General features: G+C 32.0%; 1 protein-coding gene across 9 annotated transcripts in view; it reads left to right on the top strand.

The window, feature by feature from the left end:
* LOC129222607 (ankyrin-3-like) overlaps window positions 1-15,911 on the top strand; it is a 243,048-nt gene that overhangs the window by 195,646 nt on the left and 31,491 nt on the right. For 5 of the 9 annotated variants that reach the window (XM_054857127.1, XM_054857126.1, XM_054857123.1 and 2 more), the window contains one exon: window positions 5,524-9,660. The exons of the other annotated variants lie outside the window; for them this stretch is intronic. In XM_054857127.1, the coding sequence (XP_054713102.1) occupies window positions 5,524-9,557 (4,034 nt within the window). In that variant the 3' untranslated portion in view covers window positions 9,558-9,660. Of the gene's footprint in view, window positions 1-5,523; window positions 9,661-15,911 lie in introns of those variants that run through there. 9 annotated transcript variants of the gene reach the window in all.

Genomic DNA, 15,911 nt, shown 5'->3' with positions numbered 1-15,911 from the left:
ATTCTGCCAGTTTTTTAGAAAAGATCTTATATGAGCTACTGCTACGTTAACAAATTAATGATTGATGATCAAGAATTTGTTACTTAAAAATTATTTTAAGAAATATTTATGTACATTTTGAGAAGTATTCTGCATCATTCATTTTATTTTTAAAAAGCATACTTGAATTTCGATTTTTTTTTTTTTCAAAATAAGATTTAATGCATTTTCCTTCTTTCTTTCTCTCTCTCTCTCTTTTTTTTTTGCAAAAGTATATAATTTCAGACCTTTTGTAAACTCTCATTTATGGTTTAATGTTTCATTATATAAATTTTTCATGGCAAAAACCAGTTTTTTTTTAAAACTAAATTCAGAGATTTTTTATGTTTTTTACTGCATTTTTCTGTGAAGAGACATTTTTCAGTTTAATTGAAAGTAATCATGACATATTTGCTTTGCATTGGAAAAATATTTTTAAACATAGTAAATTGACTTAATTTTCAATAAAAGAAAGCTTTCTTTTTGAAAGCATAGCCATATTTATTTTTAAAAATACACTATTTAATAATAAAAATAAGTTCAAAAATAAAATAGAGCTTTTTTTTAAGCAAATGTAATGATATTCATTAAATAATGAAAGTTCAAATACCTAACAGTCTGTTATTTTTACCAACTCAAGTTTTAATGATTTGCTTCCTGACAGCTGTATTTTAGGGGCTGGTATGTCCTGGGCTGCAAGAAAGGAAATGGGGTATGTAACTCTGCCCTCCAGATTTTGAAAAACAAAACAAAGCAAAAAATAAAATAAAAGCCATTGATTAAAGTTTAAAACATATTATTTTCTTAGTTTATTCACAAACTGTGTAAACATGTCTGATGAATATGCCATTCATTACATTTGTTAAAAAATTCTGTAGCTTTTTTATATTGAAAATGTTGCAATAGTGCACAAGGATTACCGAAGGAAAAAATAAGTCTCTGATAGGAAATGCTGGGAAAATGTTGGAATACTTCCAAGCTGAGATAATCTTATTAGTGGAAGCCTTTTAGGGCATATTTTAATCTAGTCTGGTGACATTTCGTTGTCTCCATTTTGTGGTACGTTCTATCACTGTGTAATGAAGTTTCTTTTTAGAATTGTGCATTGAACCTTTGTTGGTATTTAGTTTTCTACATTTTTTCTTGTTTTTTTTTGAGTTAAGGGGTTACAGTACCTCAAAAATGATGAAACGATTAAAAAATTTTTTATTGCTTATTTCAAAACTAAAAACTATTCTGAACACAAGGGAAAAGTTTCATTGCTTTAGTTCAAATATTTAAAAAGTTATGAGTGGTTTTATGCCATGCTCCCTATGTGTTCTTATGCAAAAGAAAAACTTTAAACTGCTTTTTCTCGATGATGGTATTTTTGTGTTTTCATGTCATTAGAATCCCTAAGGATTTTTTTCTATTAAAGATGCAGCTTTAAAGTAATACTTTTTGCAAGTGGGATAACATATTTGACAAAACTGTGCATTGGATAAGCATTTTATAAATTACTCAAATGTTTAGAGAATGTTGAACCTTTAAAAACCATTTTTTTTATAAAAAATTTTGATTTTTTACGTAATTAATCACAGAAAATTTTCTAATAAACTCATAAGCAAATGAATGCGCAGATTTTTAGAGATGATTATAGTGATCGTTTAGCAAAAATCTTTTTTTTAATTAGTGCAAAAATAAAAAAGACTTAAGGATTTAAAAAAATTGAAATTTGTCTCAATTTTTTGAATTTTAAAAAAAAGTAGGCAGTATTTTTCAACTTTGAAAATAAATTATTGATTACAAAATAAGTATGCATGTTATGGTTTCAAAGAGATATAAAATTTACTTAAATTTAAAAAAAATATTCGAAAGGTACTGTGACCCCTTAAATGTAAAAATTATTGGTTGATTATTGTTTCTAGTTTTACCACAAAAAGTTTTTTTTTCTTCTCATTATTCACAAATGAATATTTTTTTTAGAAAGAATTATTTTATTATTTTTCTATTACAATTTTTTTAAAACTTTTGAATAGTCCCTTGCTTTTTGATACATGTTTTTTTTTTTTTTTCAAAAATTTTAAGTTTGTAATGATCATCTGTTTTTGAAGTTAAATTCTTTTAATAATTTTATTCTGGCTTGAAAGAAGGAAAAAATTCAAGGAAAGCATAGGTGGCAGTGGGATGCTTCACTTAATCCATCACTTTTTTAGAATGACAATTTTGCTACAGAATTTTTTCTCTGTTGTGTATTGATGCAAAATGTATTTTAGTTGTGCTTTAAGTTTTATATCAGTGTAAATGAGTTTGTAAAAATAATGTTTTATAAATTTAGTTTGTTTTTTGGAATTTCATATTAACACTTTGTTTTCCTAACTGTTTTACCAGTTGTAATTTCTAATCCAGAGTGTGAATTTTTGTAGCTTAACCAAATCATGCATGAAACAAGTAATATTACTGCTTATAGCATAGTAGAGCTTTTGCAGTGCAATTACAGTTAGTATTGATGATTTCATTCCAAAAGTTTCTGTTTGATTATTACCTATATTGCAGAGTATATTACAAATTTTGTTTTTGTTTCAAGTAATCGTAGCACTTTTTACTTCCATTTATAAAAAAGGAAGTATTGTATTCGCAAAAAAATTTTCGCTCAAAAATCGGCCTTAATTTCCATTTTGCTCACCTCCGAATGAATGCTGAGTTTTTTTCGACTTGACCACATGTGGATAAGTGCCTAAGAACATACAGACATGCTAAATATCCATAATAACGATTCCCGAGTTAATTACAACGAATTTTCTCGTGACGTCTGTATGTATGTGAGTATGTACGTATGTATGTATGTGAGTATGTATGTCGCATAACTCAAGAACGGTAATTCCTAGATAGTTGAAATTTGGTACGTAGACTCCTAGTGGGGTCTAGTTGTGCACCTCCCCTTTTGGTTGCATTCGGTTGCTTCTAAAGGGGTCTTTTGTCCCCTTTTTGTGGGAAATCATTTTCAATTTCGACAAACTCAAGTGGTGTTATAATTTGGCGAACACTTGGTGATACATCGCCAGTCTTTTGGTTGCCAAGTTTTGTTGCCAACTTGGCGACAAATTTGGCAATTTTTTTTTTAAATCTGTTTCACTTTGGCTATTGTTGGTGATATTTAGAGAGTAAACTATTGAATCACATTAAAATTGCCAGTAATGGGGAAATGACATTAAATTGGAGTGAAAGGAAGTCATTTGATGCACACATCAGCTCATTTTTTTTGTTGTAATTGGTAATCAAACAAAATGAAGTTCTGTATTTCTTGTTATACATTTTACAATTAAATTTTTTATTTCAATAAGTTGTAATAATTAAACTTTTATCAAAGCTAAATAGGTAAAAGTACTAAAAATTAAACTAGGTGATCGCAAGTAGTAAAATGTTCTTGTTGAAGTATTGGTTTTAAGATCTGTATTAAAAATAAACATAATGGCAATTATGAGATTAACGAGGCTGTAAAAAATATTTGTACCTGTTTTTTTTTTTTTTTTTTTTTTTTTTCCAGCAATTATCTTTATTTCTTGCATTGAAAAAAAAAACTGAACCTTTCTTGTTTTTGCTGGGCTTATAAATTTTTCCATTGTTTGTTAAGCCAAAAAAAAAAAAGTGAAGTCGCTTTCACTTGACAAGTATTAATTATTACACTAGGAATTTTATATTTCACATTGATGTTAATATGAAATGCTTAATGTTTAGTTATATATTCTCCTTAACGTATGATACTTTAAGTCAATTCGAATTCAGTCTAAAGTTCTTTCTGTATAAAGAGGAAGAACAGGTGAGAAAATATGAAGGGAGACTAAAAAAAGATGATTTTTTTTTCAAACGAAATAATTTAAATTTTTGGCCCCATCTGATTTTTAGTTTTTAATTTGTCTAGCTGTTACATTACTGGTGCTCAACTTTGAAATGTGAGAAGTGGGAGTTGAGTGAAGGGTCAGGAGGAAACTGAATTATAAAAAGTACTAGTTTCAGTTTGATCACAAATGGTGCTGTAGGTTGATTGGAATCCAGGTTTTCATGGAGAAGTTTATTTATTTATGGAATAAAGTAACAAGGTTTCCGCTACCAGAGTTGTAACTAAGTCTATAATTTGACAGTTTGCTTGTTAACAATCTGTTGCTTGTTGGCTAGATTGTGACATGAGTTTAGCTTAACTTTGAGCCACACTATCTAACTGTACTCGGAGAAGAATCCACCTCAGTGGCTACAAATTAAATCAAATTCAGTATTCCATTTCACTTTTAATTTTTAGTTTCATTTTGAAATTGATTCAGTGTTAGTTTCTATTTCTCAGCTAGATGCATCTGTCTCTTTATAAATTTTCAGTTGATAATTATTTCAATTGAAACCCCCCCTAACCCCCCCTAGCCCCCCTGCTTATTGGCTAATTCTTCTGATTTAAAGCTCAAAAGCAACAATGTTACAATATTGGAAGTTGTTGAAACATTTGGAAGCAAAAGTTAAGTGCTATTGTTTTCGAATAAATTCGACAATTGACAAAAATTTCAATTACAAAAACAAAAACTTTACAAAAATTTCTATATTGAAAACAACATAACACGAAAATCATGATCACAGACTAGCCAGTTTTAGGTAATAACTCCATAGTCAATCTTAAGTTTGTTCACAACTCATTTATTTTCATTCATTTAAAAATATTTTTGAACTTTCCTTCGTATTTCAAAACTTTCGATCTCAAAATGGTTCCAGGTTAAAGAATGTTTAATTGAAACCATAAGAAGCAAAGAGATGTAAGTGGACGTTTTGAGTAAAATGGGTTTAAAGTTCAGATCCTAGGTAGACTTTCATTAATTTGTTTTTCTACACCATGATGTGTGAACACACCTGCCAATGCTGCCAGTACTATCTCTTACCCAAAAACAAAGGAGATGTTCTACTACCATTTGTACTGATTTGCTCCATGTTTTAAATTTTGCTACTTACACCCCTTTGCTTCCCACTTCCTCAATTGTACTCAATGAAACTATAACTTCTGATTCAAAATGAATGACCTGCAAAGAAATAAAAAGCTATAAGGTTGCTTTCGATTTGCAAATCTTGATAACTTGAGAAGACAGATTTGGTTGATTAAAAATAATCAAATACTTATGTAGTAATTTTTGAATATTTCTTATGCACTAAGTTTCTAAATTTACATGAAAAGACATAAGAAAATCAAACATTTTATCTATCTACGCACAGTGTACAAAATTTCACTTTTGTGGTTCTTGAATTGATCTTGATTGGAATTTTGAAGTGTGGAAGTATATCTAGATTTAGTTATAGTATGGTTCATTCTAATGTGCATGAAATTTTTTGAATTAATTTGCATGAATTGATCTGCATCTCCTGATGAGAAAAACCTACAGTTCCTTTCCCTCAAGTTGCTGTTGATTAACAGATCCTGAAGTGGTTGTAGCTGGCATGCTAATAATTAAATTACTTATGCCACATATGTAATTGAATTATGTCGATTTTTAGACAAGTACCCCAGATTTGGACACACTCAGTATCGTTCTGGAACCTCCTTATCTTCAAATAAGATGCCTGCTAAAGAATCTCCAAAAAAGATGTTCCAGCAACTTATGAGGAAACCTCGAGCTGAAATAGAGAAAAGAAAGGTTTCCTTTGAGATTCGTTACAGAACCATGACACCTCCAGCAACTGCAAGGAAAAGAAAAGTAATAACAAGACGGAAATCATGGCCAGCAGATTCCCCACTTAAGCTTAATAAAAGGAAAAAGTATCAACAGCGCTTAAAAATAGAAGATTTACGAGAGCCATTTTGGACAGATACCTATGAATGGTTAATTATGAAAACTTGTCCAGAAGCAGTTAGACAGGCACCAATAGCAACTTTACTTGAATTTAAGCAAATGGATGCTGTAACTGATTTAGGCAGATATGTGTACATTAATTCTAATATGGAGAAATTAAAGCATTCATCCAGTCAATTAATACCAAATAAGAAACCTTGTTTGTCTAATTCAAAGTTTCCTGAAACTGTGCATTTCTATTTCTTGGAATTTTTAAATAAAAAACCAAAATGTGAAGCCGACAAAAAGTATATTCAAAACTTAAGAAAGCATTGCATGCTTGAAGAATTGAAATCTCATACTATTCCATCAATCAAGCCAACAAATTTTGATGCTAACAGTGTTGAAAATGTATCAAGTGTTGCAATTGACTGTTCAAAATCCGCGACTTTTAATCGTGTTTCAAACATGAGCAGTATTGCTATTAGAGAAATTGACATTGAATGTTTTCCACAAAATGACTTCTCTCAAAACATACAAGAGCCAAAAAGGAGGTTACCTCCTCAGCATGATGTGTACAGGCCTTTACAGAATGTCTCAACTAGGTCTCTAAGACCTCTGCAGTCATCAAATGTTGATGTTTCTGCTGATGTTTTAACTTGTAGCCCAACTGCTGATATTAACAGTCACTTTTTTATGAAACAAAAAATTATCAAAGATGATTTATGCAACAAGGAGAATGTTCATCAAAGCAATAATCCAAAAACTGAAAACATTTTTCAAAATCATGGCAAAATGAGAAGGGACAATATTGAAAATATTTCGCATCCCATAAAAAGCCAAAAACAAGTTCATTTAAAGAGCTCTGTGGAGTCTAAAATAAATCTTTTGGATAGATATCCAACAAATAAGCCACCCAATTCTAAAGTAATTGTAAAACCAGTACCTTTCAAAGAAGGCATTTATAGTTGCCCCAGAGATGTACCAGACAATAATCAACAAACCTTCAGCAAAAAATGTCCTGAAATTTCACAAACATCTCAAGATACAGGCAAAACGAGTGTGTCATACTCTTCTGTTTCGGAGGTCCAACCAAGTGCAGTTAGCCAAGGTAGTTCTCAAGAAGGTTTCGGATCTAAAGGAGGTCCAAGCAACAAGCCATATTTGAAACAACTTTTTGAGCAAGATATTCAATCGAATTTTGCAAAAAGTCAACAAGCTCTTAAGGATCGTGAAAAAGAAGACATGAGCGAAAGCGATAAGGATGAAAGTAAAGAAGTGATAGAGGTTTCTTCTGAAGTCAAATCCTCTTCTGACATTTTAATTTCAAAAGATATTAGTCAAAATATCACCAAAAATGTACCCTCAGACTCCAATTCTGCAGAAAAAGGTTCAAAAACTATACCCGCTACTGTACTTGGTCAGAGCTTTCTTAAATCATTGCAAGAACGTGTTCAAGCTGAGGGAATCACCGAGGGAAGTTCTTTTCCTGCATCTGTTATAGGTCATGCATTTCTTAATGTTTTACAGGAACAACAAAATTCTCTAGCCGAAAAGTCTTGTGATTCGAAACCAATTCCATCATCTGTAGTAGGTCAAACATTTCTAAAATGTTTAATATTTGAAGAATCCTCATCAGATAGTAAAGAAAAACTTATTCCTGCTCCTGTTATTGGTCAGACATTCCTTAAAACATTAACTGAGCAAATTTCTCCAAAACCCCCATCCCCTCCAATCATTCCAGCTTCTGTAATTGGTCAATCATTTCTCAAAACTATAATTGAAAAAACTGACGAAGTACCTGTGAAAGAGCAGTTGATTTTTGCATCTCCTGATCAAAAGGTAGAAAATGCAGAACAACCTCTCTTAAGAGATGTAACAGAAAAACCTATTCCTGCCTCTGTCATTGGCCAGTCATTTTTGAAAACATTAACAGAACATTCTGCAGAAAATGTGGAAAAGCAACCTATTCCTGCTGCAGTTATTGGTCAGGCTTTCTTAAAGGATTTATTAAGTGATCAGAATTCTACTGAATCTAATATTAGTGCTCAAGAATCTGATATGGAACAATTTGCTAAACGAAAAGCTGATGAAACTGAGAGCATTTCTGAATGTTCATCTTCTAAATCTATTCCTGCATCTGTGGTTGGGCAGACGTTTCTTAAAACTCTTACTGAACAGTTAAATATTGAACATTCTAACTCTAAATCAGAAGTTGCAAAACCTATTCCAGCTCCAGTTATTGGTCAAACATTCCTTAAATCTTTGCTTGCTGATCAACAAACAACTCCAGATAGCAACACCAAACAAGCTATCCCAGCATCTGTTGTAAGTCAAACTTTTCTAAAATCTTTAACTGATCATCAAACATCTGAAAATGATTCTGAATCAAGCTCTAAAACCATTCCTGCACCGGTTGTTGGACAAGCTTTTTTAAAAACCTTGCTGGAATGTCAGGAGGCATATAAAACTGAATCCAAAAAGCCAATACCATCTTCAGTTGTTGGACAGACCTTTTTGAAATCTTTGACTGATACAGCAAAACATGAAAATGATCAAAGTATTTCGGAATCGAGTGGTCAGGCAGAATTTTCTGATAAAGATCATCCAATTCCAGCAACTGTTATTGGACAATCTTTTATAAAAGCACTAATGCAGGAACAAGAAACTCTTTCGGCTGGCGGTGAAAGTAGAGTAATGCCAGCTTCAGTTATTGGTCAAGTTTTTCTAAAAACTTTGGAGACTGAAAGTAAAGGTAAGGAAGAATCTCCAGAGGCATCATCCAAGTTAACCATTGGTCATTTATCAGAAGAAACTGAAACAAAAGAAAAAATAGAGGATAAACCTCTACCAGCATGTGTAATTGGTCAGGCATTCTTGAAAAGTCTTGTGCAAGAAAAAGAACAGAGTACACTTGAAGAAACAAAAGAGGCACCGATTCCATCTTCAGTTGTTAGTCAAGTTTTTTTGAAAAACTTAGTTGAAAATTCTGCTCCGTCAACCGGTGTTAAGTCGGAGGCAGTACCATCTACAATTGTAGCACAGTCTTTTCTAAAAACGTTATTAGAAGAAAGTCCTCAAACTTTTCCTTCTCAAACCATGCCTGAAAATTCTCAGAAAGCTTGTAAGCATTCTGAAGCAGTAATACCATCCTCTGTTGTTGGTTTATCTTTCTTAAAAACACTGACTGAACAGTCTAAAATAGACTCAACCTCAAGCGAAAATGTTCAATCTTTTGAAGATGTTCCCTCTGAAAACCCTATACCTGCTAGTGTTATAGGTCAAGCATTTCTTAAAACACTCATGAATGTATCAACTGAAATGAATTCTTCTGCTGTATCACGAGAAAATAGGTTGCACCATGAACAAGTTCTTACTTCTGAAGGAAACGGATGTTCAAGTTGTTCACAAGCAGAAGATTTAAAATGTCACACTGAGTCTGGTGTTTTTGATTCTGAAATTCATAAGAAATTGTCCTCAAATAATTCATTTGATATAAGTGAAGATCAATCGATTATTCCTCCTCCACCTGAATTTAGTTCTGTTGGAGATCTTGCTGCTGCTTCGTCTGTAAGCCAACCTACAGAAACTCCTAGAACCGATTTAAATCCTGAAATCATTGGAGAACTTTTATCGTACACAAAAATGATGCATTCTGTGCTGGAAAGTATGAAAGAGGAAAGTACTTCACAATCCAACATAACTAAAACTGAAAGTTCTAGTCAGATTGAAAATAGAAATATACCAAAGCAGAAATAAACAGCCTATTCTTGGAATTATAATTGTTGAATTATTTTAATATAATTGTAAAATCTCCCTTTATTAGATCAAGATCTTGTACAATAAAAATTTTACTTTTTCATTCCGAAGCATATTCATTTTGCCTCACAGGGTTTTTAAAATAGGCGTATTATGCAATCTTGATTTTTCAATCCTTTTACCAAACATTTTTTGTTTCATGTTTTTGCACCAAATTGTTTTAGTAACACTTCTGTTAAATATTTTATTTCTGTTGTTCATTTAGCTACCTTCATTGGGGATTGACTACCTTAATGTTCAAAAGGGATGGGAGGGGGTAAGGTTTTTAATGTTTAATGATTATTAAGGACGGGATTTTGGCTCTTTATATTGCTTTTGCAAAGGTATATAAAAAGTACCTTTGCTACTGAGGAAGAACTTCCAATTACTTTAGACCAAGATTAGATCGCACTATTATAAAACTTGTGAAAGAGTTATACAATGTTGGTATGTCAACTGCTAAACTGATACCATATACTACTTTATTTCATTTAATCTACTGCTATATGTAAAGATTTCTGTGGGAAAGCAGCTATCTGTAGCTCTGAATGAAAATATGATTCTCAGTGCTAAGCTGAAGGTATCATTAAACTGGGGGTCATTTGAAAACTAAATCATTAGTACCACATTTGAGTTTTCCATTTAGTGTCAGAAGTTATGTGTAAAGTTTGGAAATGGGTAATTTATAAGGAAGAATTGATTTTGCAAGTGGGTGATTTTTTTCATTAAGTGAAAAATGACTCATAGGTGATAATTTGATTCAAGCCATACTTAAGATGAAGCTTGTTTATTTTGGAATACACTTTTGGAAAAACTTTATAGTGACTCAACATTTAAAATATTTTTTTCTTCATGCATTTTTAACCATTTAAAAACTTAGTAGCACATTAATAAGTACACATATTATGTGCTTATAAACATATTTCTATACAAGTAGCATACATTAAAATTTTTTTAACAAAGTCCATTTGGGTTAAGTTTGTCGACTCAAAATTGCAGTATTGAATGTGCGAAAGGGAACTTATAAGTTGCTACCAAGTCCTAAGCACACATTAAGCATGATATTTGGAAACTAACTATAATAGGACAAAACTGTAACTGTTAAAACTGTATGAATAATGTCATCATGCTTAATAAACAAAAAAGATTAAAATAAGCAGACCTGTTCAAAAGCAATTGTCTCTTAATAAGTACCTAACAAAAAAAGAAAAAAAAAGTAGAGCTGTACGCTCTTAAACCAGGGCGAAGACAGAACTACACGTAAAATACTGACAGCCTAGGTAATGACATCCAGAGATTGCATTTTTGTCCTTGTAATAGGCTCATCAGTTTGGAATAGTCAAAAACTGAGCTGGAGACAGATGTTCTTTCATTGAAACTGATATTACCAACACACTGGTTGTTAAAGTTAATTTTGCCCACCAGTGGAACAAGTACTGTCAGCAAGCAATGGTGTGGTTCATCTTGAAAATGAAGGTAAAAGCTTAGTGCTGACTGACAGTTGACTCTTGCTTGTGTGCTAAATTGATTTTAGCTACCAGTTTGTTGGTAATCTCAGCTTCAGTGAGAGATCATCTGCCTTCGGCTTGATTATTGACTGCTCCTGGCTGATGAGTTCATAACAAGGACAAAACTGCAGTCTCTCAATGTCATAATTGGGCTTGTTGGTATTTTGCATAAAGTGAAGGAAGTGTACTGTCAGTGTGAAACTTAATTACTGGATAATGTGCTAAAGCCAACCAGACTTATTTGTGTTCAACTTAAAAAAAAATTGAAGGGATGGCATTCAAACTTGAATTTATCACTGGTTTGATGGTGCTACAACTTTCCAACGATCCATTTGTATATAGTAAAATTTCAAGTAAAAAGTCGAAACAAAGTTAAATGTAAAACTAGTTTTGAACAAAATGCTACCTTTTTGATGTGCAAAGCATAAAACTTCTAAGCCCAGTTTAAAAGGAAAATGAAAATAAAGTTAAAAAAAATTGAAAAAATAAATTTGTTATGTCATTTACAATAAGCAAAACAAAAAGAACTGATGAGCAATAAAAATGTCATTCAAAAGTGAAAAACTTAAAATTCAGTTTTAATTGATAAGATGATTAAAGCATGGAACCTTAATTCTATTTATCATTTAAGGTAGTAATGGCTATTGCACTGAATACTTAAACTGTAATACACAAAGATCAAATTGAACTAAGCATTATTAAATTGGGGGAGGGGGACATCTGTTTACCAGAAGTCGAGCTACAATGGTAAACTCCACCATATTCATTCTCTCTTTATCTTTATTTCCATTGCCAGTGAAAAATAAAATCCATATTCCTCTAATCTAAACAATCTGAATAAATCTCATGAAAAATTACATTCCAACAAAGTAATCCACACACATGATTAAATACAATCTTATCATACTAAGTGCAGTTTTATCATTCTGCAGTAAAGCAACATGAATATTGAACGCCTCACTGCAAACCAATAATTTACCCGCTGGTCCTGCAGCAAGAATGTGTTGAGGACAAAAATTTTTTCATGCAGCTGGTACTCCATGCCATGTTACATGGGCAGTGGCAGTAGGGTGGGTCACCGTACTATATTATGAATACAAAGTTACTAATTTTTATTGGGCACAGCAAGAAAGAGGTGCCGTATGATGTTTTGATGTTAAATTTAAAATTTTATTAGATTACTAGTGGTACCCGTATGGCTTTGCCCATAGTTGAAAATTAAAAGGTCATTTGGTTCACATGTATATTTACAAATAATGGATGACGAATTTCTCGTCAATCGACTATGTTCATTCGCTCTCAATCAAATGATAATTTTTCTCTGGAAAGTTTCTTAAAATTGGAATAGAAAAAGAACAAAAAGTGGCTTTGAGGTGCACACCCCCATGCTACACACTAACTTTGTGCCAAATTTCATGAAAATCGGCCAAACGGTCTAAGCGCTATGCACGTCACAGACATCCTACAGACATCTAGACTGGAGAGAGTTTGAGCTTTATTATTAGTGAAGAAAGGATCATCTTTGCCTTCAGATTGAATTTAAAACGCTCATTTTTTGAAAAAAAAACCCAAAATTGAAAAACAAGTTTTTAAATATATATATATATACATATATATATATATATATATATATATATATATATATATATATATATAAATAAAGCAATTAGGAGTTGTCAAAGTATTTATTTATTACAAAAACGTTCATAATTTATGAGATTTATTAATATGAGAATGATAATCTTTAATTAAAATTAGTCTTTAAAGAGCAACTGTTACCAAAGTCTGCCAAAATAGGTATAATTCAGACGAGGGGCCTTTTTTTTAAACATATTTTTGTGGATTGTTCCTGAAAGTATTTTGGGTCCCATTCTGTTTCCATCAACATATAGAAACAAATGTCTAAAGAGCAATTCATTCAGCTGAAGTATTCATATTTTAAGTCATTGTAATGGTTTTTCCTGAGCAGACATATCTGTACCTCAGAGTCAGAGGAAGACAGGTCATATTATGATAATTTTACAGTAAAGAGGAAAAACTTTTTTCTGGCGCATGCAAAGGATCGGACGCAAGCTTTTTTAACCCTAAAAAATTCAAAAGGACATTTTAAAAAGAATGACGTTCACAAGACTCGATGTGGGATAGGTTTCTACATACAAAGCACTAATAAACAGGAAATCGCAATTTTTAAACTTATGTTTTTCTGGCTCTGAGGTAGTGATATGACACCCTTTCGTATTTACAGATTTTCATATTAGCCCCATCACTCTTGACTGCCATCGATGATTTCATAGATATTTGTAATTCCGGAGCAGATTTTGCTATTTCTATTTGTGCAGGGTGATCTTCTTTTACTTTTTTTTTGACAAATTAACGCTTTATTATATCAGTTGAAGATTTGAATTCAAGCAGATTTTTAAATCTTTTGCTCAAAGCTATGACAGTTTTAAAGCAGAAAAAGTAGTGTGCAATCTCTTTCAGCTGGTGGGTTGTGTTATTTATTAAAAATTATGAAGTTTATTCATTAAGGTAAAATCTTAATGTCACTAATATTAACGTAACTTAGCGCAACCTACTCTTGCATCTAAATCCTTTGCTGTTAGATATTATAAATAACTGGAAGGGCATTTATATATATATTTTTTTCAAGGTGATTTTAATCTCTTGAGTTTTAAGATCAATAACAAATAAGCTTTCCTGAATTGAATTATTTCCTTCTTCAAGTCTATCAGAAGTTGGTGATTTTTTTTATTGGAACAATTTTCATGATTTCAGGCCTCAATGCAAGAGACCAACATTATTGATGAACATAATTCAATATTTATGGCAGTGCTTATGTAAAATCTTTCATTTGTTTTTTGGTGAAGAGCTTACTATTGAAATGGAAGAGCAAGAGGATAGAAGTAAAATTATTGAAACTGAGGATATCTCTTTTTCTGATGGCGAGGGGGAACCCGGCTATGAAGGTTTTGAATCTGTACCTTTAAATATAGACTCCAATAGTAGAATAGTTTCTACTGAGAACAGTTTGGAATGTCATCGAAGGGACAGTTGTGATGTGAGATTTCGCAATTTGGCAGAGAAACTTCTTGAAGAAACAGAATCTGGACATACTAGTTCTGAAGAAGTTTCAGTCTCGGATGAAGAAATTCCTATGCAGAAACCTTTAACTTTAGATTGTCTGAAGTTAGATAGTGTAGCCAGTGTTGCATCAAAATTGCAAGCTGAATCCTTTTCAAACTTAAATTATTTTACCAATTTTTTGAATGACCATCAGTTGGTTGAAATGGAATACATGTCAGATGTTGATGACGAGGATGATACTGAGTTTTTTATGAGTTCAAAGAAAGTCTGCAGTAGCTTACCACCTGGTTTATCATTGTGTGATGGTAACCCTATGAAGAAAAAGCCATTGGCAAATTTTGTTAATAAATATCCCTCTCAGCTTAAGAATACCAAAGTTTCTAAAACCATTTGTGAAGATGAAAAAATGAGTGAGTTACCTGATAAGCAAATATCGCCCCTAATGACCTGTCTTGAGTTCCTCAAATCGGAGTATTCCGATGAAGGAGCAACAGATATTGAAAATCTATCATCAGAGTCCAATGAAGAAAATTTGCATTCTGATGATGGGTCAAATCTTGTTTCAATTCGTAAGCAGAGTGGTGCCGAAAGTCACTCAATTAATGGTGGCACTTCAAACATCAACTTTCTGTCTCCTCCTACGGATGGCAGGAAGTATTCACTTGCCGACGTTTCAACCGAGGATGAGACTTTATGCTTAGAAAGTGATTCCTCTAACTTGGTTAGGAGAAAGGTCAGAAAACGATCCAGGCGTATGCATTATGAACAGGATGACCATTCTTCTGGTTCTTTGACAGATGAAGAACTAGTTAATATTTCCAAACAAGGTTTGTATGTTTTAAGTAGTAAATGTATCTATGTGCAAATTGCAAACTTCGAGAACAATTTAGTGAAAAGTAGTAATTAAATTAGTTTATATCCTATGTATTTTTTTTTTTGGAGGAAAAAACCGAAGGAAAAGTAATTTTATTTATATTCTATTTAAATAATATAAAAATGATACACATGGATCCATAAATAAGGAAGGCAGTAATATCAATAACCATATCTAAAATCAGGGAAACTAAGTGCTGGTGATTAAATAATTCATTAAGTAATTTTGTGTGCAAGTATATTAAGTGTTTCATTTACTCATTGTTGGATAATGTAACAGCTGCTTTAAGAGTAAAGCATAGTCCTGAATAATATAAATAATGAATATTGCAACGTTATTCATAGTTCGGTTTTAAAACTTCTGATTTCATTTTTAATGTGTATCTAATGTTGGAAAAAATGAGATTTGTTACTTCAATTGGTGCGTAAAACTCCTTTTATCATGACTTATAACTTGAGCTGTAACATTTTCAAGACATTTTGTAACATTTTCAGGGGTGCCCCAGTGGGAAGTCCCTGGGACCTCGCAAAAATTTCCTCATTTGGCAAATTTTGTCTGACGATTCGGTAAAATTATCACTGTTCGGTAAATTTTGTTTCACAAAATTATCATCATTTTGCACAACTTTTAGTTCTGTTCGGCAAATTGAGAATTTCCGCCCTCCCAAAAAATTAACTTCGAGGTGCCCCTGACTGGATTACTGCAAGAATTTGATGTTTAAACAACCCAGAACTCTAAGCTGTTTTCCAGCTGTGTTCCTCTTCTGTTTTAAGCTGTTTTCCAATTCTAGTTCATATTTGTTAGGAATATTGTGTATCAAAACTCTCTCCAATGGAAAATTTTGGTTGT

This window comes from Uloborus diversus, chromosome 5 (assembly GCF_026930045.1).
Source record: "Uloborus diversus isolate 005 chromosome 5, Udiv.v.3.1, whole genome shotgun sequence".
Lineage (NCBI taxonomy): Eukaryota > Metazoa > Arthropoda > Arachnida > Araneae > Uloboridae > Uloborus > Uloborus diversus.
The sequence above is the reverse complement of the archived record's forward strand: the minus strand, read 5'-3'. Positions and strand labels throughout refer to the sequence as shown.